The 21566-nt window shown below is 40.4% G+C and overlaps 1 protein-coding gene across 1 annotated transcript; it reads right to left on the bottom strand.

Annotated features, from left to right (window-relative positions):
* Positions 1-1555: 1555 nt before the first annotated feature.
* znf512 (zinc finger protein 512) lies at positions 1556-15360 on the bottom strand. Its single transcript, XM_008289684.1, has 15 exons — positions 15261-15360; positions 15068-15123; positions 14780-14838; positions 11754-12328; positions 11405-11494; positions 10455-10559; positions 10006-10130; positions 8832-8918; positions 8447-8545; positions 8161-8328; positions 7662-7859; positions 7338-7439; positions 5874-5936; positions 5091-5189; positions 1556-4947 (listed from the first exon to the last, which is right to left on the bottom strand). Exons 1-15 carry the CDS (start codon positions 15358-15360, stop codon positions 4219-4221), a joined length of 2655 nt encoding a protein of 884 aa, XP_008287906.1. The 3' UTR covers positions 1556-4218.
* Between the last annotated feature and the right edge of the window lie 6206 nt (positions 15361-21566).

A 21566-nucleotide genomic window follows, 5' to 3' on the forward strand; every position in this document is an offset into this window, starting at 1 on the left:
AGCTTTTCTCCAAACAAAGTCAACATCTCTGCTGTGAGGGTCTGCTTTCCAGTTCAAAGTGCATGAGAAAGACTTGGTCACCAGCACGAGTGGACATGAGAAGCATTTCAGTGGGAAAGGGAAGAGGCCAGCACACAATCAAAAGTTAAAAAAAACTCTCACACAAAAACATCTCTAACATTCCTTCTAGTATTTGCTTCATTTTCCCTGTAAATTACTGGATAAACGCATCTCTTCAGGCCTCTGAATACTGGGTTAGACTATTTCAGCAGCCACTTGATCAGGTTCAAATGGACAATCTTTTGCAATTCAGCACACTGTAAGAAAAGACACAGCTCTTCACTGAACACCTTTGCACTTGACAGCCTGAAAACAAAAACAAATTAAAAAAAAATCCTATTACCTCCCACACAGCCTGCGATTGGCATCAACGCCCTACCACACTTGAACTTATTCTATGGCACTTATCTAGATTGTTTCCTCCTCACTAGATCCTTGCTTGGGTTGTGTCTGCTCTCAGATGTACGTCGCTTTGGATAAAAGCGTCTGCTAAATGAAACTGTAGAATTGTAGAACACAACAGCTCTGCCACGAATACAATAAAACACAGCACACTGTAATCACATTACATTTGCCTGTGATGCAGTAATGCAACGTTCTCAAGTTCACCAATTACATTACAGTTACTTATCTAATCTGACTAATGCGATTCATTTATTTTGAGGCAGTGAGCTATCAAGATGATATGATTCCAGCTTCTTAAATCTGAATTGGTTCTGATTTCTTTACTCCTCTATGAAAGCAAACAAAATATCTTCAAAATAAGATATTTGAGGACGTCACCTTGAGCTTTGGGAGACACTGATTTACAATTTTCACCATTTTCTGTCATTTTATAGAACAAACAGTTGAATCAACAGTGAAATGAATAGATAGCTGCCGCCCCAGCTAACATGTGGGTATATTTACATTGTAAACCGGCAATTAAGTGACAAACAACACATCTCAGGTGACTGCAGAGTAACACAAAGGTGATGTAATGAGTAGTTGTGAGAAATTTAGGGAGGAATTACAGGGAGTAAAAAAGTAAAGCTGCTTTTTAAAAAAGTACCATGTTGTAGTTTTGGATCCTGGTTATTATTGAGATGTTTTAAACAACCTGAACATCGTAGATATCATATAAGTCGACTTCATGGCTGAACAGTTGTGTATTAAACCTAATAAAGTGGCCACACAGTGCATGCAGTCACTGATGATGGGTTCTAGGCAGATGTTTATAATAATGATCCACACTGATTCACTATATAAACTTCATCAAAACAGTCTTGTAGTGTTTAGCACCAAAGATGGAAGCATGGTAAGGTGACAGTAACGTGACCGAGAAACTGGAGAAATGAAATGTTCCAGTAAATACAAAAGCCAGTAACAGCGTCCAGTTATCTGAGTTAAACACTAAAGACTCACTGGCTGTTGACAAAGAGATCAACGTTTGTTCTCCATCACTTATCGACACCATCAGTGAGTAATAAAAAAACTTTCTGAAATACTTCCCATGTCCTCAGAGGTTTTCCATTATAAACAACACTGCTCATCCAAAAGGCATCTGATGGAGGCCAATGAAGGATAAAGCACTTTAAACAATCAGATACAGTTCAGATCACTTTCTTTTACATAGATTCACAGATTAAAGGGTACCTTTAGTTGAATATTTCAATTATCTGGCAGATCAGAAGTGCACGAAAAAGGGGAAACTAATAACTTAATACATTCATAAATGCAGAAAGTTGTAAATTAAAATAAAAAAAATACAAGACAGCGTTAAAACATCACAAAGAAATGACTGACAACAACCATATCTCACTACAGTAGGTACAAAACACAGAATACACAAACATTAGGGCACATGCTGTCAGTTAAATATCCTTTGAAGACTGAACTGAGGATAAAAACTCTGATTCTTCACGTTAAATTGCTTTAGAGCGTTCCTTCATCAGTTAGCTGTCAAGAGTGGGTGAGGTGCAGAGGGGGGGACGCAATCTGGCTGCCTGCATTCAAATACAATCTATAAAATACCACAGTTAGGTGTCATCTGTTAAACTGAAGAGATTAAAATGTCTCCTTACATCTGTACACTTCTAATATTTCTCTGCTGTTGTGTTATGTTCAGCTGGCCGAGTGTCCGCCTGAATCAGAGTGTGTGATCTCTCACCGGGAAGCTGTAGTTTTTGGTTTACCAGTATTTGCTGAGTTATATTTATTGGTGTTCTATTCTAACGTGTGCTTACTTCGTTTCCCTGCTGATGAAAATTTGTGTTTCACTTGGAATGTTTTAAATGAATAATTAAAAAAAAGAAGTATTTTAGACGCAACTGCAGCGTTTCTCAGCAGATCTAGTTTGCTTGAGAAACTCCATCCACCGAGGACAACCATGAGAAGTGACTACAAGCCTGGAACAACGCTGGTAAGTAACCCTTGAGTTATAATCTGTTTTTCTATTTGAAGTCAAACAGTCCATTTCTGAAATTATTACAAAATTATTGCAAAATAAAAACTCTCACATCTCCACAATGTTTAAGAGGAACACATGTCTCAACAGTCCATTTAGAGTTTTAAGTTCTACGTAAAGACAATAATCTCACGAGTACCTTTTTGTTGTTTCTGTTTCTTGGAAACTACCAAACACCTCTAAAGCTCTCTGCTCAACAGGTCTCACACAATCCTACACAAACAAAAAATACAACACAACACTTGGTGGTTGTTGCAGGAAATACATTCTGTATAATAGCTGGAGATGTCCAGCGCAGAAGACGTGGGGAGGATGGACAAGCTGTTGCTTTAAAGGTGGAGAATGTGATTGCAAATAGGGAGACAAACAAGGCGGCACGGACCGAACAGTGTTCCAGCGTGTTCTGTACACAATCATGCTCATGCACAGGATACAGGGGAGAGGAAGGGTGATTAAGGGAGAAAAGGGGGAGCAAGAGGGAAGCTCAGGTCAGTGGTGTACATCTGCCTACGTCTTTTAGGATCCACGTGGATGTGCAGCCCAAAATATGATGCAAGGGCGGCGGTGCACATGCTCCGCAGTAGTGAGCATACAGGGAATATCTCGGCGCTGATCTATTGTGCACTCCTTACTGGACTCCAAGCAGACTAGAAAATCGTATAAAAGCAACAGCTACGCGTCCAAGATGTCCGCAACAGTTGTATGTGTGCATGCACAAGGGAGTATAATCGAGGCTTAACTCTGGCACATGCTGACTATGTAAATATCAACAGCCTTTGTCCAGAATCGCAGACTCCACCTTTAACACTAGTGGTGCTGACCTTCCTTTTCCACTGCTCTTCATATGTCATTTACTTGCACTGGAGAGTTACACAGATGCAAACCTCTCATCCCACCACAAGCTGCCAGCAGGTTTGGTTCAAAAATGGCAAATCAATGCCAGCAGTGAACAAAGCTGCATTCACTGCTAACACACAGCTAGAAAATGAAATGTAGTCAACATCTGAAATGAAAATATGACAAAGGAGGTAACGGAGAGACGGGAATCCAAGCCAGTGGGAAGTTATCCTTTCTTCTATCAAATCCGACCAGAAAAGAAGTGACATTGCCGACATTATTTAGCCAAGAAAGGCCAGTCAGTTGTCAGTAAAGGTGAGGATAAGCAGTATGAAGTTATATAGATCATACTTAATAGGCACAAAATCTTTTCAGAGAGAGCGACTAGACAAGTCTAACAAAATACTATACTGTGGCATCCTCTCTGCGGGTTAACTTTTCCCTTTAGGTAAACATGAAAGACAAGGAGTGTTTATCAAACTTTTTAAAAGAATAAGACATTTAAAGTTGGTGAAAACAATGTGTTACAGATAAACACACAGATAAACAGCATACCTACATTTCTCAAGGCTATACAATGACAACCATCTCAAGACAGAGAAACAGCCTCTAAAACAGAAGTGAATATAATCTCATATCCATAGCTGACACCTTGAGGTTGTCTTTAGGGTATCCATCATCATCTGAAATGTTACAGGGATCGAGTCCTCAGCTGCCTTCTCGCCTTTTTCTCCTGTGGAAAACGAAGAACATGTCTTTTTTTCTGTCACAAGTAATTACGTCGGGACGGACACCTGTCCTACCTTAGTCTACCTCCGCTACAATCAGCTGCAGACAGTTGAAATGTGAATCCTACGAGCTGATGCAAGGTCTTTTTAAGCGTTTCTCTGTCGTTTTCCGGCCTCAGTGTGGGGCTCCATGACGCCCGGTCGTTTCAGGTTCCACTGGTCGATCTGTCTCTGCCTGTCCTGCTGCTCCACCTCTGATTCGCTCGATGAGCTGCCAGTATTACTGCTGCTGCTGCTACTGCTGCTGCTTCCGCTGCCACCGCTATAACTGAAGCAATCCTTCTGCTTCCCGTCAGCCTTCCCCCTCTCCCCTCCTCGTCCCCCCTTCTCTCTCCTTTTAACCTCCACCATCCCGCTGCTGTCCCCTTCAGGATTCTCATCAACAGCCATTTCCATGTCGATGGGTCCCTGCTCCGGTAACGGCACTGCTTCTCTGCGGTCCATGTCGACCCACATCGGCCCCGCAGGAGGTTCCAGAGGGGTGTAGTGGAGCATCGGCTGCTGGAGCTGGGTGTCCACTTGTGGAGGGAGGTTCTGCCGCTCTGGGTGGAGGAACTGGGTTTGGTGCTGGAGGTGATGCAGTGGCTGCAGTGGGTGCTGCAGAGGCTGGTGCTGGAGCTGATGCTGCTGCTGCTGCTGATGGTGATGGTGGTGGTGATGGTGGTGTTGGTGCTGCTGATGGTGATGCTGCTGCACGTGGTGATGGTGGTACTGATCCATACTCTGTTTGTCCGCATGATGGGAAAACTCTTTCGGCTGGTTTTTGAGGAACTTCTCAAACTTTTTAGAGGCCTTCTTGTTCGTCACAAACCAGTCCTGATGAGACGCACGCAGCAAGAGAAAAAACACAAGACGAGGCCAAAGCAGAGGTATTAATGTTGAAGTCATCTGCAGTAATATGGTGAAGTAAAAGAGCAGGATAAAGGCGCAAAGAAAGACACGTGAGGACTTTAAATTACCTGTGAATGGACAGAGTTGATGTGGTATTTCACTCCACTTTCAGAGTTAAACTCTTTATTGCAGATCAGGCATCTGTATTTTCCAGCCTCAAAGTCGCCCTAAAATGGGATCAAAGGAAACAAAAGAGCCTTGAAATGATCCTGGAAGACACTACTTGTCAAAAAGTTTACTCTGAGTCAGCTCCAAACGAACTGGCGTGCCTGCGTGTCGCTCAGACAGATGGCCATAAACGTGGGTGTACAGTCTGTAAGAGCAGCTTTTACACCAACATGGCAGGTTATCTAAAAACTGCAGGCTAACTTGTCTGTGTTATATTCTTCAATAGTTCTTGTGCTGGGATTATGACGCTGGTCTGCTCCAAGTCATTTCAGTGTAAAACAATTAGGTTAAAGTTACTCAAAATGCTTTCTGTTTGCATTTTTTTATGTTTATATGTTTACTCAATAAAGGCAAAGAGGCCAGTAGGTAGCGTGCACTAAGGGCTCTGTGTTTGATTTAGTTAATCTACAGGTGACATGTAGATTTTTTTTCCCCCCAATCAATGGTTAAAGAGGGCTGATGTCAGATTTTCCTAGAGTGCCCACAACTATACTGCACACACAGTGTAGTTACAGTTTTACGTTATAACACATGGACTAAACTGGCGTATTTGACAAATCTACACACTCTCAAAATGCACTAAAATTTGACAAAAATAATTCCCTATACCCAATAAGCATGAGTTTAGTGCACTTTATGGACTGCATCTTTAATTTCCAAACCAACAAAACAAGAGAATGTACCCTTGTGCAGAGTCCCAGATGAGCTTTGAGTCCGGACACACTGGTGTAGGTGCAGCCACAGCCCTGAAGAAGACACAAATGACATTACAGTACGAGTTCACAACTTCACATAACAATCAAGCTCTGTGATTTAAAATGCACAAAACAAAAACATGTGAGGTTTATGAAGGACTAAACCTGGCTTGGACTAAAATAAATGAATTAATAAATAAACATAAAATGAAATATAAAATATGAAAATTCATAAAGGGAGCATACAAATACATGGCCAGTGCACTGAAGTAGAAAGTGCTCTTTTCACTTTAGTATTATTTGTTTACTCTGGAATGGATCCATTTTCCTCAGAGTAATTGTCCTCACAGGAATGCTTAATTGATGTTTTATATCTTATGATACATATGGTCTTGTTCCCTTGTTTCAATTATCCGGCTGCACAAATAGCAGCCATCACAATAACTAATGGTGGGACGTGATTCAAAAAATGTTGCTAATTAATCAGAAACTATGCAATTAAATAATCCCGATTAATTGCATTTTTTTTAATCAAACAGCAATACTTGACATGTTAAGTAAAATTTTTCAAATCAAATACATTTTCGTTGATGACTGACTCAATGAACAGACATATACGTAAACTTAAACAGCAAAAATGTTTATTTTTCATCTATATTTATCTGCATTTTTCATCTGTCTACTGCATTCACAGATTAGTGCAAACTCAAACTGCACTTATAGGTATTATACTCAACACTTTAAGCCTTTTTGTTTTAAAACTCTTTGCTGCACAGTTTTCACACCACCATGCTCTTATCCAAGCTGCCTCATGCTACGTGTCCACAGGATCCGTCTGTTTCTCGCTTCCCATTCATTGTGTAGTGAAGCTTCGAGCAAAGAGGCACAGCATCGCCCTCTTTTGCATAAAGTAGACTTGACTTCAACTTTATGCAAAATTTGACAAAATCACCCCATGTGGGCACTTCGACCTTGATAAGAAAAAAACTTTCCAGCCAACAAGCCAAGTAATGCAGTCTTGTCTTCCATCACTGTTCACCAAACTTTCTTGTGCACTGACGTCACTCAATGCATCCTGAGCATCTTCTTCACGGCTGATAAACGAACTTTAGATACATTATCGCCACCTACCGACTGGAGTGTGAGCATCAGTGTTACCGGTGTGCCAGAAATATAGGGAACTGAGAAAGGTGCAATTAAATGCATACATTTTTAACGCGTTACTTTTTCTGTATTTACTTAATTGTAACTAATATGTGATATATGAGTTCCAGCCCTAATATCCATTATCTTTACACCGCGTAATCCTCACTAGGGTCGCAGGAGGGGCTGGAGCCTATCCCCAGCCCTAATAATAACATAAATTAACATAAATAAACAAATGTTAAATTCTGTCGAACCCTATGAAAACAGTAACCTGACAGGAGGACGTGTTGTGGTGTTGTCGTTTACCTGGTTGGGACACTGGACTTTCCTCTGCAGCTTCACCTCATTCTTCCACTTCCTCAGCACCTCCTGGCTGAAGGCAGGCAGCCCTGGTCGGGCGTATTTTAACTGGGAAGAGGCAGCATGAAAAAGAGAAAGTCAGTCAAAGCTTAGAGATCAATTAAGCCACATGTTTAGTTTATACTGGCATAAGGGAGACCACTTTCATGTCTGTTTGGTTTTCAAAACAATATAGAAAAGTACTCTTCTTTCAAACTGTCCTTTCAAATTTGCAAATAAATGCACCCTCATAGATCCTCTGACTGAACGTGAAACTGAATCTTCTCTTGCCTTTTTGTCATCTGGCACCAGGTCTGACTGAAACTTCCTCTTGGGCCAGTCTTTAGGCAGCTCGTTGTTGGCGATCTCAGCCAGGTGGAAGTTGGCCACCTGAGCCGAAGCTCGCTGCACCCTGCCACTGGCCGTCCTCTCTGGGTTGGCCTCCCTCTGGGCCTTCAGCGCCTCGTCTTCCTCAGTCTTCTGGGGTGTCTGAGTGACAGGAGAACAGAGAGGGTCAAAAGGACTGACTTGATGGAGATTGGGCACATAACACTTCACAGATGTATAAAAAGGCAGCTGATTCAACAGGGATACCAAGGACTAGTTAACTTCCTAAATTCTGATTAATGATTAAACAAATAAATCATAGCTAAATTCAGAGCACCATCATATAACTACTTACTACAACTTGTAATGCTTGTGTATAGAAAGCGATATTGCATATAAACAAATCTGACTGAAAATGACCAACTACTCTGAATTAGTGGCCAAAGCAAGACATAGGACTCACAGGAGCATGCTCTGATTTCAGGTGGTACTCCAGACCCGCCTTGGATTTGTATGGTTTCCCACAGTGAGAGCAATTCAGCAGCATCTTCTCCAGCTCGGACTCCTCCTTCCCGCACTTCTTCATGTGGTACACGTATCCCATGATGCTGGTGAAGGCAGCGGTACAACCCTGGAAACAAAATATTTTCACCACCATCTTAATTTACTACATTTTCTAACTTAAAGGAAACAACAGCTGTCAAACAGACAGGTCATGTATAAGTTCAGCACCAGTGGTCACAGTTTACCTCTTTAGAGCATTTTAATTTGCCCAGTCTCTTCAGGATTTTACGCAGCTTGTCTTTGATGGCACGGTCGTCCAGGTCCTTGGCATCCTCTGCTGAGGGCTAGAAAGGGCAGAAAATGAGTTTCAAATGCTACTATCTTAACCGCCCACTCCACTAAGTGTGTATCTTGGATTAAATAAAATACACATGATATCAAAAAAGTACACAAAGGCTTTTATGAAAGCCAATAATATGGTTGTATTATGATAAGTTACATCATAGAACCAGAACTAAGTAGTTGGACAAGTGCTACAAAATTAAAAATCATAACAGCCAGGCAAAAATTCAAAATAGTAGTACAGCTGAGATCCAGGAAATGAAGAACGTTAGTGCTAAATAGTCTTACCAAGTGGCTGTGGTCAGCCATGATGTGATACTTCATCCCTGTTGAAGACTTGAGCTGTTTTCCACAGTGTTGACAGGTAAAAGGTTGCTGTAGACAACAGAGTGACATTACAATAAATCTTTAACTTGGTACATGTTATAAACCAAAGATGTTTCACAGTAAAGACAAATTCTAGTGTGCACAAACCCCTGGGAGTGTAGTCAGGACTCATTCATAAAGTTATTACGAACGAACTGTTACATTAGTGAAACCTGGGTTTCCTCCCTTTAGAGACTAAAGCGTTCTAGTTGTTGCAGCACAATTCCTATTCAGTATTTATTCATGACTTTAATACTTCATTAGTTAGTGCATATTTTAGGCTCACATATACTTTTTAAATAGCTTATTATTAGGACTAAGTAATTACTTAGAAATGCAACTCCCCACTGTGACACTGTACTGGACTATAAAAGAAACATTCATACGGTATAAACTTTGACAGATTTGTGTAGATTTAGCCTGTCAACACAGTTTTTTAGGAGCACAACTATTTTGATCCGTATCAACGTCACCGTTATTCATCGTGATTATTCACTGACTTTATTTTTATTGCACTTTCACATTTAAATAAACAGAGCACTGAGCTTCAGCTTGATTCAGCGCATCTCCTAGAGGATAAATATAAATCAAATTGTACCCAAAATGCCTCACTTGTTCTGCATCTGATGTTCCCTAAATGCCTCACCTGCAGGCTACTGTGGTAGTTAGCTGGACAGAGCACAGAGAAGCCTCTAGTCTCCTCCAGACTTGTGATCAAAGATTAACTTGGAAACAGTGAAACAAAGCCTTCTAATGTAACCAGCACATGTTGTGAATAACAATATCATAGCTGAGCATGTATATCTAACTGTAGCAGGCCAAAATCATGATTAACAGTTGATACATTTTATAGCCTAGTGTTTAGAATTGTTTAGTTTCAGGCAAAGGATTTATTAAAAATAGCAGTCATTGATATGCAAATATTCTAGATGTCTTTTAACTTGTCCTGTGATGATTAAAAAAATCTATGAGTTGAGACACTAATGCAAAATTTCTAGAAAGGGTCATGCCAAGGAGAGAGCATTATAGACAGCAGGGGATGCTTTGGTTGCTCCACATTTTATCCAAAAGACTGATATCAACGCTCTGTTCTCACCAGTCGGCAGTTCTCCATGTGCTTCTTGAGCCCCTCCACAGTCTTCCTGCTCACACTTTTACATTTTGGACAGGTGACTCTCCCTTTGGCGACAATCTGCAGCTGCCAACGCTCCTCTTGGCTTCCTGGTGTTACAAATGAAACGTTTATTTTATTTTCCATCGTAGGAATTTTTAGTAAATAGAAGCAGTCAAGTCCGTACTTATTCTTACATAACTTCCCCTGGCATTTATAACTGATGTAATAAATCCAAAACTACAATTATTCTAGTGGTATTTAACTTTATTTTGGAATTTATTACAAAAAAAAGAACAAAAACCTATTTCTGTCAACTCAAAACAAAACAGCACCCATCGCTCATTTAGATTTCTTAAGTGCAAGAAACTACTTCTGCCAATCAAAACTTCACTACATTCACAGAGACTTACTTTTACAGCTGCTGCTCTCACCTGAAGGGTAGGTCGGAGGCTCCTTCTTGGTCGGGAGGATCGGAGGTTTCTGGTCTTCGCTTTGCTGGGCTGTTGAGGCCTCACCAATGCTGGCTGCATCTGAACCTAAAGGATGTACATGAGGTGAATTATGGCACTGCATGCATAATTGTATTGCTATTTATTTGTCCTTACAGTAATGTACAGTATGAGGAAAAACACTAGAGCATGGAAACATATTCTATTACATGCATAAACAAAAGTAATGAACCTGTAAATGTGCATATTATGGGCTCTTTAAGAAATACCCAATCTGATTATGTTTCTCTGATGGAAACAGTTTCAGTTACTGCAGCTGAGCTCTCATTGATTACCCTCTGCAGACTGCCGCCAAAAGATCACAACTGTTGATATCAAGTTAATTTTACTCACTGCTACTAAACATGATTAATTACTGTTGGGGCAAATTCTTGTATGTCCACGAATGTTTGCAGTTGTTGGAGGGTAATAAGGGCTCCTGCAAAAGAGAGCCTGGCACTCAAAGACAGCTCCCTGATCAAAAACAGTTCAACATCTTGCTGGAATAATGGTGACATCACTGTAATGATTACAAGTGGCCTTTTCTGACCAAGCAGTATTACAGTCAGTGGCTGTGCCCCGCTAAAAGCCTCTGTCACAACATATTAGTGCCTGAGAGTGCTGCTGCCGACAACAACAGGAAGCCAATATGCTTCACAAGACAGACCTAGATTGTTGTTCTGTAATGAACTCAGGACAAACTGTGGAACAACTTTTCAAACTCTGATTTATAAATAGAAAAGATTACTTTGGAGCATCTTTTTCAGCTAGAGCCAGTCCTGCATTTCTGTCTAACACTGAGACACGCGAGCTAGAGAACTCTTCATGCAAGCATTCTTCAGAAGGAAACGTAATACACAGCCTGTTAAATAGTAAACTAGATGGTCTCTTACAGGAGTCTCTGGCCTCTGGTGGCTGTGGGAAGTTATTGACAGGGGGGCTTCGCTCCATCTCCGCTCTCTGGACTTTCTTCATGTTCAGATCTTTAAAATGACACAAAAAAAAATTAGCCTCCAAAATATATCAAAGAACTGTCTACTCTGTACAGAACAACATGGACACACGCACAAGTCTGTGTTCAGCATATCATGAAACAATAATCCTGACATGACCCACGATCATTTTCAGAATGATATTGTAAAAAATGTAACTGGATCTTTGAGAAGCTCACGTAGACTCAGACTTGATGCCACTGCCTTCAAGTACAGAATGAAATCATGTGTAATGAGGGTGGATATTCACCAGGCCTCCAGACATTTCCTCGGTCCCTGTTCGTGCTGCTCCAGCCTTCATCTTGGTCTCGGCCACTGCCCCACCCCTGCTCTGGCCCCGAGGAGGCCCGGTCTCTTCCCTGATCTCTGCCTCCATTCCAGGCCTGATCCTGGTTCCGATCCCTACCGGCCCCCCAACCCGGCTCAGGACCGCGCTCCCCGCCCCTCACCCAGGCCTGGTCTGGTTCAACGTGAGCTCTGTCCCTGCCTGGTATCCACGTCTGGTCTTGACTGGAGTGTCCTGCTCTGTCTCTGCCTGAGTTCCAGACCTGGTCCTGGGGTCGGTCTCTGCCTGGAGCCCAGGCATCAGGGTCTCGGTCCCTGCTGGAGTTCCAGCTCTGGTCCTGAGGCTGGGACTGCTCCCTGCTGGCCTCTGGACCTTGAGGCCAAACATCCTTCGCCACCAGTCTCGGAGGGAGCCTTGCAGTGGGCGGAGCCAAAGATCCTGGATCCGACCCATTGGCCAGGCTGCCTGATGGCAGGACAGAGCAGCTGGTGGTCGGGTAATCTACTGCTCCTAACGGGACACTCTGGAGGTCCTCGTACCTGATTAAAAAAAACAAAAAAACAATACACTTATCACTTCAGAAATAACTGAAAAAGTTATTAAACCAGTTATTAGATAGTGAGCTTATGGATCGGATACAACTGGACACATTTTTATTATACAAATGATCAATAATTTTAAAAAAAGTCACCTTTAAAAAGCACATAAAGTGATCTAATTAAAAATAGTCTATTAGTATCATCATTAACATTCAGTTTTCTTCCACGCTGTTCAAAATCAAAGAGGTACATGTTTATCACTCTGCACTCAAAAAAAAACACTCGGCAAACTAATTCTGCAACACATTTGTCCCAATTAAAACATCTAAGGCACAAAATAGTCCTACGTATGAAAGTAAAAAGACAACAAATGACGGCTTGTCTGTGCTGTGGTTGAGTCAAAGCCCAGGAGCTGAATGGTTCACAATGCAGGCGCAGTATGACTCCTTTCAGTCCGTGCACAGTTTCCCATTTTCAGTTTTTAATAAGCACTGATCTATCTTGTTCCAAGTGATCTGAGACATGTTGTTTTGTGATAACAATGCAGCCGCAGGATCTCAGTGTGAGGTCTCAACTGATGTTCACGCTGAACTATTTCTTTGAAGGCTGTTTTAAGCACTAAAACAGACGAATAAGACCTTGAAGCACAGTTCAGCACTGCTCCCAGTGTCAGTCACTGAAATGTTGTTCTGTTTCAACGCACCCTGATGTTTAGAAGTGTTACAGGATCTCACAAGATGTATAATGTGAAGCTGAGGCTAACCTACTGTTTATCTTAAAAAGGTCCTGAAATAACCCCCATGTATGATAAATAGTGAACCAAAATACCTTGATGCTAATCCAACCATTAGCAGGCATGTGGCCCACATCAACATCAAACAGAGCTGAATGATTTATAGACAATATCTAATTACTATTTACTGACAGATACAGTGATTTGATTTGTTAAATAACATTTTAAAGTCAAGCTTCAGTTTAATATTTACTGTGTGATACACTCAAAACATGAAGGAACAGTCCCGCATGAGACTCCATCAAGAGCGTGACTGTCCCAAAATGAGGTTGGCATGAATTTGTAAAAACCACTGACATGAAAATTTCATTTCTAGGTCAAGTGTGCTGCAAAATGTACGAGGTGTGGCTGTTAAATAATGAGACTAGGCTTGTGTCAGTGCAACCACAGTATGTATGTAAGCACATATTGAACAATGGGCAGCACAAACAACCCGTGACAGTTGACAATTATGTTGCCTGAAAGTATAATTATACAGACCGGTGTGTAGAAGCTGTTTAGTGACGCGTTCTCATCGGGCCACACGCTGATTTTTGTTGTAGCAGTTTACTTTATATTACATTTACGTCATGTGCAGTATTTTGTTACTCGTTGATAGCAACAACGGTTACATCTGCTTAAGTTTTAATATTAAATATATATTAATAATCATATTGTGTGTGTTAACTAGCCTAAGTTATCTATGAGTTTTCCAGTTATTTCTGACCATTTGATAAACAAGAGTAAATGAGACCCCAATTAATAAAACTGGAGAAAAATCTTTTGAAATATTTTTCCAAAAATTCCTCTAAGCAAGAAAACCCTACTAAATACAGCTGTAGGCTACTTAAACCATATCTTTAATTATGCATCTCTGTTGAATCTGATGATAACTAAGGTGAGCAATAAAAGCAGTTGATATAACAAGATACAGAGGTATAGAAAGTGTTAAAAGAGGCAAGAATATCTCAACAAGTGGCTTGTGTTTGCAACATTCTGAATAGAGTAATAACATGCACTTGTAAGCAAAAATGAGGTATTTTGCAATATACCAGGTGTGTCAGAAAAGTTCCAGGACTGATGTCACAAAAGATAGATTTCAAACCCAAACTACAAACTACCAGTTTTCCCTTTTAGACGATCAACCAGCACATCTACAAAGAGACCCCGCAGCGATTGCTATGTTCAGTACGCGAGAAGAGGTGAGAGTTGTGGCAGGACAAGTCGTGGCTGCTTCACCATGACAACGCGCCTGCTCACAACGCCCTGAGCATCCCACAGTTCCTGGCTGAGAAGAACATCGCCGTGCTGGAGCAACCTCCCTACTCACCCCACCTGGCTCCGTGGGATTTTTTCCTCTTCCCCAAGCTCAAGGGGGTCATCAAAGGGACCCGCTTTGAAGATGTGGACGACATCAAGATGGCTGTGACGACGGAGCTGAGGAGGATCCCAGAAGAATCCATCAAGGAGTGCATGGCGGCGTGACAGAGAAGACTGGGAAAGTGTGTTAGACTCCAGGGAGATTACTTGTAGTTTGTGGTTTGGATTTGAAATATATCTTTCGTGACACCAGTCCTGAAACTTCTCTGACACACCTCGTAATGTCAACATGATAACTATCATGAAGAAATGTGCTGTCTAGCTTGTGATGCAAATTAACAGGTTGATGAGTCTCTTACCGTTTTCTCCCATAAGTTCGTTTCATCTTTACAGCATCTTGGGGTTGGGGCTCATCATTCTGAAACCGTCAGATACACAACTGTGAAGCAAAAGGCCGACTGTGTGCATAGAGTTAACAGATCTTCATTGTTAGAACGTCTAAGTGGACGACCACAGTCAGACCCGTCTTACTAGCAGCATCTCACAGCAGGGCTAGTCTAGGTATGATAATTTAGCAAAACAAAAAACAAAGCAAAAGAGCACACAGGATGTTCTGTTCTGTACAACATGCACATGTTCATTCTCACCTCTTGGTACCCAACTGCATTCAGTTCACAGGCTCTTTCTGGCATTCGCTGAACAACTGTTGGAGAAGTGAAGTTATACTTATTTAAAATCACAAAACACACAATAAAAAGATGAAATTACAAAAGTTAAAATGACCACAGTGTTGGTTGATCCCTGCTATCTAAAGATGTGGATACTGTTTCCCTCCTTTACCTGGACATGGCACTCCACTTTTGGGTTGTGATTGGACAGGCTTCCTTTTTCTTGGCACATACAAAGGTGACATATCCCCTCCGGTGTGGGCGGGGTCCATGCTAGGGGGGCCAACACCCCGAAGAAATCACTGACAACACATCAAAAACAGAAAAAGAAACATTAGCAGGAGTGGACATACAGACATTTACTTTGGGACTTGATTTATGTTCCATTATGCCTCCGCAGGGCCACACAATTCAGCCTTTTCCACGACTATGTTTGTGACAGACAAAATGTGTAAAAACACTCCGGAGAGGCATTTTTAATGGTCCTAAAAAGCCAAGCAGAGGAGTACTTTTGAGCCATTGTGTGGCTGTTTATGTGTGAAACTAAAAGACAAAGTTTTATCTTTGTTCTATACTTGAAAGGTATTACTGTGGAGAATTTCCTAAACTTGAAGTAACACAGGAGGCTCACCGAATATAACAGATAAAAAATGTTTTGTCAGTGTAAGAAAATGTCTGAAAAGCTACTTTATCCTTGGACAGAATTTTGTTTGTTTTTACTTGTTTTGTCATGAACATAAAGAATGGATTTTAATTTATATCAAGACTGATTTGAACATGTTAAACCTATTGGCTAACATGTTATGGATATTTGTACATCATATAAAGACAATTAACTAGCCTATTTAAATGATCTTGAATTGGTCATAGGTGCTACATTAAATAAAAACGCATGAACACTGTGGTAGATACAATAATTTATCTCCTGTTAACTTGTTTTAATGTAATTCTCTGAAAGTGGGACGTCTACAAATCTAATGATGTAATTATTAGAGGTGAGAATTACAGAGAAACTCATCAATATGATAGGTTACATTGCAGGATCTGTGTAAATGAAGACAACACTCCTAAAAAGGCAGAAAGCAGGAATGATGTATTTATTCACTGCATTGTGTTGTCAGTGCTTGTGTGTATTATCATCCATCCATCCATCCATCATCTATACACCACTTAATCCTCACTAGGGTCATGGGGGGCTGGAGTCTATCCCAGCTGACTCAGGGTGAAGGCAGGGGACACCCTGGACAGGTCACCAGTCTATCACAGGGCTACACTTAGAGACAGACAACCAAGCACACTCACATTCACACCTACGGACAATTTAGAATCACCAATTAACCTCAACATGTTTTTGGACTGTGTGGGAGGAAGCCAGAGAACCCAGAGAGAACCCACACTGCACGGGGAGAACATGCAAACTCCACGCAGAAAGATCCTCACCAGGACGCAAACCGGCAAGCTTCTTGCTGCGATGCAACGATGCTAACCACGAGTCACCTTGCAGCCCATGTATTATCATTATTGTTCAATTTTATTAATGTGTCACTTCAGTTCATTAGCTCTCTGATTCCCTGACTGTCCCCCTGTGAGTTCCATGTTAATTAACCTCTGTTCACTTAACTCTCATTCACTTGATAAGTGTCATTATGGGGCGTCATGAAGTAGTGACTCTGTTAAGTCAAATTATATCCAATCCAATTATGTTATAGTATTTGTTTTCCACCAATTCCTGATAGAACAAACTAATTAAAAATGTACGATTTGGTCTCGGATGCAGCCACATCTCTCCACCTGTAGTCACAATGTCGAGGCAACATGCAGGGCTGCAGGATTCGGGGATTTTTCTGACGGAAATTTTGGGTTAATTTCAGTTCAGTAGTCACTGTGTTAAAAGATTTAGAACACACGCTTGAGTAGTACTACATAAAATACCATCGAAAGTGTAACTGTCACACACAAAGCATGAATTTATAAAACTGCTAATCCGACTGTGTAAGGCCTGGATCAGACATTTACCATAAGTTTCAAATAGCAATTTTGATCACCTAGATTGAGAAATGTTGCACTAACATATGCAAAACATATAGCAAAGGCATTTCAGAAACGTGTTGTGTTGAACCTTTGGTTATTTTAAAATGTGACACCAAGATTTTCAATATATGTCATCTCCAAACACCATTCCTGACCTGGCAGCTTCACACTCACTCACACGTCGAGGCATGCGAGTCATTAATAAACCATCAGCCATGTGATTTGGGGGTGACAATAAATATCAGAACTAACCAAGTCAGAACTGAAGAAGTCTCTTGGATACGAGGTGAAACATCTTCAAGAACCAAAAACAGAAATCCAGCTGCCTGTACCGAAGCACAGACTCAGATATTTGGTTATTGGTCTCCTTGATTGATAATCATCAGCATAAACAATGAAAAACCTGCCTCCACTTTAAATCAAACAGAAATAAAGCATGTGATCTATAAATTACCTAGAAACAGAGGATGGCTCTATCAATCCTTAATGATGACTCCCATCCTCTACCAGTTGAATTTCAGCTTCTTCCCCTCTGGATGGAGGTTTTTAGTCCCAAGGTGCAGGACAAAGGTTACAGAAGCAGCTTTGTTCCTGCTCAGTAAGAACTAGTGTCATTTGCACTTTGTTTTATTCTACTTGCTTTATTTCTTAGCTCTATCTATCATTGTGACTTTTAAATTAAATTACATTTTATGTTCTTATATTGCTTTTCATCCCAGAGATTGCTTTTATTTCCCTAAGGTGTTTTATTTTCATTTATCGTGATCTTATCTATTTTATCTTATCTTTATACCTCCTTGCTTTTTTTATTGATGAATGGCAGGATACTGAGCACTTTTATGCCTTTTTTATTTTATTGTTTTTGTCTTGTCACTCGATTAAGTACCTGCGTTTCGGGTTCAGTGTGTGTTTTGTTAAGAAATGCCAAATGTTTTCTGCAAAACAAATCTACCCAGGGGTATTAATAAAGTAACTGTGAACCTAAACTGTAACACGGTTCATTAAAGTGAAGGAATTGAAAACTTGGACATTACGTCAGACAACAATCACAGAGGGAAATTTCAGTTTAAAACACAGTTAAGCCTCATTCATTTGAGGGATTGTTTAGAAAACAAGACAAAGATTTAATTTGCAAAAACAGATAACTCCATTTTTGAAGATTTGCAGAAAACTTATTTTTTGTTTGTTTGCTTGAGATAATCAATCAATGAAACTGAAGTTGAGTGGATTTGACTCAGTAGAAATGACAAAAATGGAGATAACTTAAGTTTGATATTGCCTCAGGTAGATGATGCAAAAGGGTGTTTTCTGAAGGTTTGTGAAGATGGAGTTGTCTGTTTTTGCAAATGAGCTCTTCATATATATGACATGAGTAATGTATTAGCAGTTTATTAACATAGATTTATCTGATTGTTTTTCCTCCTCGTTTCATTCAGACATAGTTTATGTACTTCTTTTAAATATACAGTTGTCCTCAAATGTACTCATACACTTCCATTAAAGAAAAGACAAAATTCACAATTGTCACTCAAATAACTAGAAACTGAAAAAGTATTAATAAATAAAAATTTGCTAAATTATAATTTAGTGAAACGACACATTGCTTTTGAATTGTGAGTGAATTTTTTTTTTTTAAAAAACAAAAAACTGTCCCAGACAAATTAGAGCACTTTGCTGATGAGCAGTGGGACAAAATCAAAATACTTGTCAACAGGTGCAGAAGTCTGATGGAGAGATACAGAAAACACTTGATTGCAGTGATTGGCTCAAAAAAACAAAACAAAATATGAGTTTATGGGTCCTATCATGCTTTTTTTTTTTTCTTTGTATACTTCTGCTGAACCATAATTCAAAAGCAATGTCATGATTTTCATTACATTTTTTTATTTATTATTATTTTTGTCAATTTCAACTTATTTCAGTGACACCTGTTTTTCCTTCTTTCAACTTATTTCAGTGACACCTGTTTTTCCTTCTTTAATGGGAGGGTATGAATACATCTGAGGACGACTGTGTATGGATAGATTGTTGATTCTGAACTGGACTAATTAGATGACATGTGGGTGTTTTTTTTTTCAGAATAAAGCAGGTTTTAGTGTCCAGCAGCTGTTTCCATCCTGAACGTACGTGTCTCTGGTGTCACGTTGGCTTCACTGGCTGCTGCTGCTGCTTTAATGGAGGGAAAAGAAGGGGAAAAAACAGCCTTCAAATAAGGGCAGAAAACTGTTCAAATATAAAGTATGTGCTGTTTGTTTTCCCTCCTCCTCGGTCCAGTAAAGCTGTAAAAAAAAAAAAAGAAAAGAAAAACAACAGCCATTCCCGGACTGAAGAAAAAGACTTGAGCCACCATCATTATTGTCTGTGTAAAAAAAAAATGCTTTTGACGACGACGGGAAAGAAAAAAACAAACAAAGCTAAAACAGAAGCGGTGTTAGCTAGCTTAACAGCCGCTTTTCCCCCTCTCTCGCTCTCTCTCTAACCTGCCTTTCATTGTTTCTTAACGGAGGAAGAAATGCCAGAGAGCCTACCGTCCTACAGCTCGGTCCCTCTGCAAGGACGGCCAGCCTCCATGTCTTCCAGCCCGGCCTCCTCCGTCGCCTTTCCCCCGGCAGCGATACCAGCAGGAAGGCTAACATGAAGGAAGGGCTGCTCCGGCTGTCAGAGCGCTCGCACACTCGGGCTTAAGCTTGGCCAGCATCTAAATATGAATCAGTGAACGCCGGCATAATTGGGCTCAGTGTCTGTGTGTTGTTGAGCGGAACGCCCTCCTGCTGGAGAGAACAAATAAGACCCGCATCTGCTGCTGCCTTCACGGCCCGTCGGACACACCCACACGCTCCGGTGCAAAAACACGGAGTGGGGAGAAAAGAAAAAAAAAAAAAGCACTTATTATAAAGTAGGAACTTAATTGTTTAACATGCTCGTGTTAGTGGAGGATTTTTAAGTTGAGGTAAAGATAAAGCAGAATTTTCTTAAAGGAAATTCTTGTGCTAGATGAGAATCAAAATCAGGTTTATTGCCAGGTATGGTTACACAATAGGAGGAATTTGTTCTGGTGGGATGGTGCAACAATAATATGGACAAAAAGGGGAAAAAAAATAGAAAATGCAAGTATAAATATAAAATATAAAAAATTATGTGGCTCAGAAAAAAATTGCAATGACCAAGAGTTGTAAATGTGAAGTATAAAAGGACAATAAGTCAGTAATAACAGTATAACACAATGACAGTATTGCCCACAAGAGAACAACAACAGGTATGATGCATTTAGTAAAAAAAGTAGTATGCTAAAGGAAAACAATAATACTGACAAATAGGGATGTCCGATATTGTCCGGCTTGTTTGCCAATATCCAATATGCCGATATTGTCCAACTCTAAATTTCCAGTTCCGATATCAACCGATATATGTTTGTTACTGCAGCCATACTTGTTTACACGGTTCACGATGCAGTTTGATGTTGTCATCATTTGCGTGCTGGTAAATGCCGGTGAAGTCCAGGACATCCTTACTGACAAAGTAATACTGCAAATTATACTGATACTTTTGTTCAGTATCCAAACAAGAGTTGAACTCAGTTTTGAACTGTATAATGCCACTTCTATTCCTTTACATACTAATGCAAAAAAGTTCTTCTTCACTGCTAAAGTGACTATTCTACGACATTGCTGGTTAAGATTTTGCAACCACTTATAAACCTCAAGTATATCATGATGCAGATTCCAGTTTAAACCAGTGGTTAGTGGTATTTTTTGCCATCATAGGGTGAAAATTTTCAGTAAGTTTCAACACATTTTACATCAGTCTTCTAGCATTTTGTAATCTAAGTAGTCTGAGAGGAATCAAGTGTTTTGGATCTCACTTTTGTTTTGTTCTCAGACGTTAGACAATCAGCTGCAGACACCACGGACATGTAGCTGTTGCTCTACGACTTTACAGCTTTTCTGCGTACTGCTGTCAGGACAACAATCCATAGATGCACCGTATGTTTATATATGTCCTTGCATACACACTGCTGCTCTTGTAATGTAGTCAAATTCAAATGCGTGAGGATGTCTGTGGAGGTTTCTGCGTAAACTTTGGTGCATTTGGTAAGATGATGGAATTTATGTCACTTGGAGCCTTGCGGATCCTTGTGCACTCAGAAAGCATAACGCTGGCCTTAAACGGACGACCTTCACTCAGGAGTTTGGTTTTAATCTCGAACGAGGCCACAAATGAATGCTACCGTTTAGGTTGACTATTGTTGTGCATTTAAAGTGCATACTTGACTGGTGGGATGTTTTTTTGTCCTTCTTCAGATTTCCTCCAACTACAGCTTTAAATTTCCCAACAACATTAAATCAGTTCCACCTCCATCAGCTACTGAATAAAATTCTTCTTGGAGTTTCAGTCATTAACATACAAAAATGTTATAATTATAGAATTTAGCACGAGAAACAGGTTC

The sequence above is a fragment of the Stegastes partitus genome, unplaced genomic scaffold, assembly GCF_000690725.1.
Source record: "Stegastes partitus isolate 25-593 unplaced genomic scaffold, Stegastes_partitus-1.0.2 Scaffold631, whole genome shotgun sequence".
Classification (NCBI taxonomy): Eukaryota; Metazoa; Chordata; class Actinopteri; family Pomacentridae; genus Stegastes; species Stegastes partitus.

Bases quoted from the DNA above. Each gene is read 5' to 3' on its own strand.
- znf512 (XM_008289684.1), bottom strand. From the start codon at position 15,360: ATGGACCCCGCCCACACCGGAGGGGATATGTCACCTTTGTATGTGCCA. The intron at 12,329-14,779 runs GTAAGAGACTCA...TTTTTTAATCAG, and splicing joins CGAACTTATGGGAGAAAACG to GTACGAGGACCTCCAGAGTG. The intron at 5,937-7,337 runs GTAAACGACAAC...TGTCTTCTTCAG, and splicing joins AAGTCCAGTGTCCCAACCAG to GGCTGTGGCTGCACCTACAC.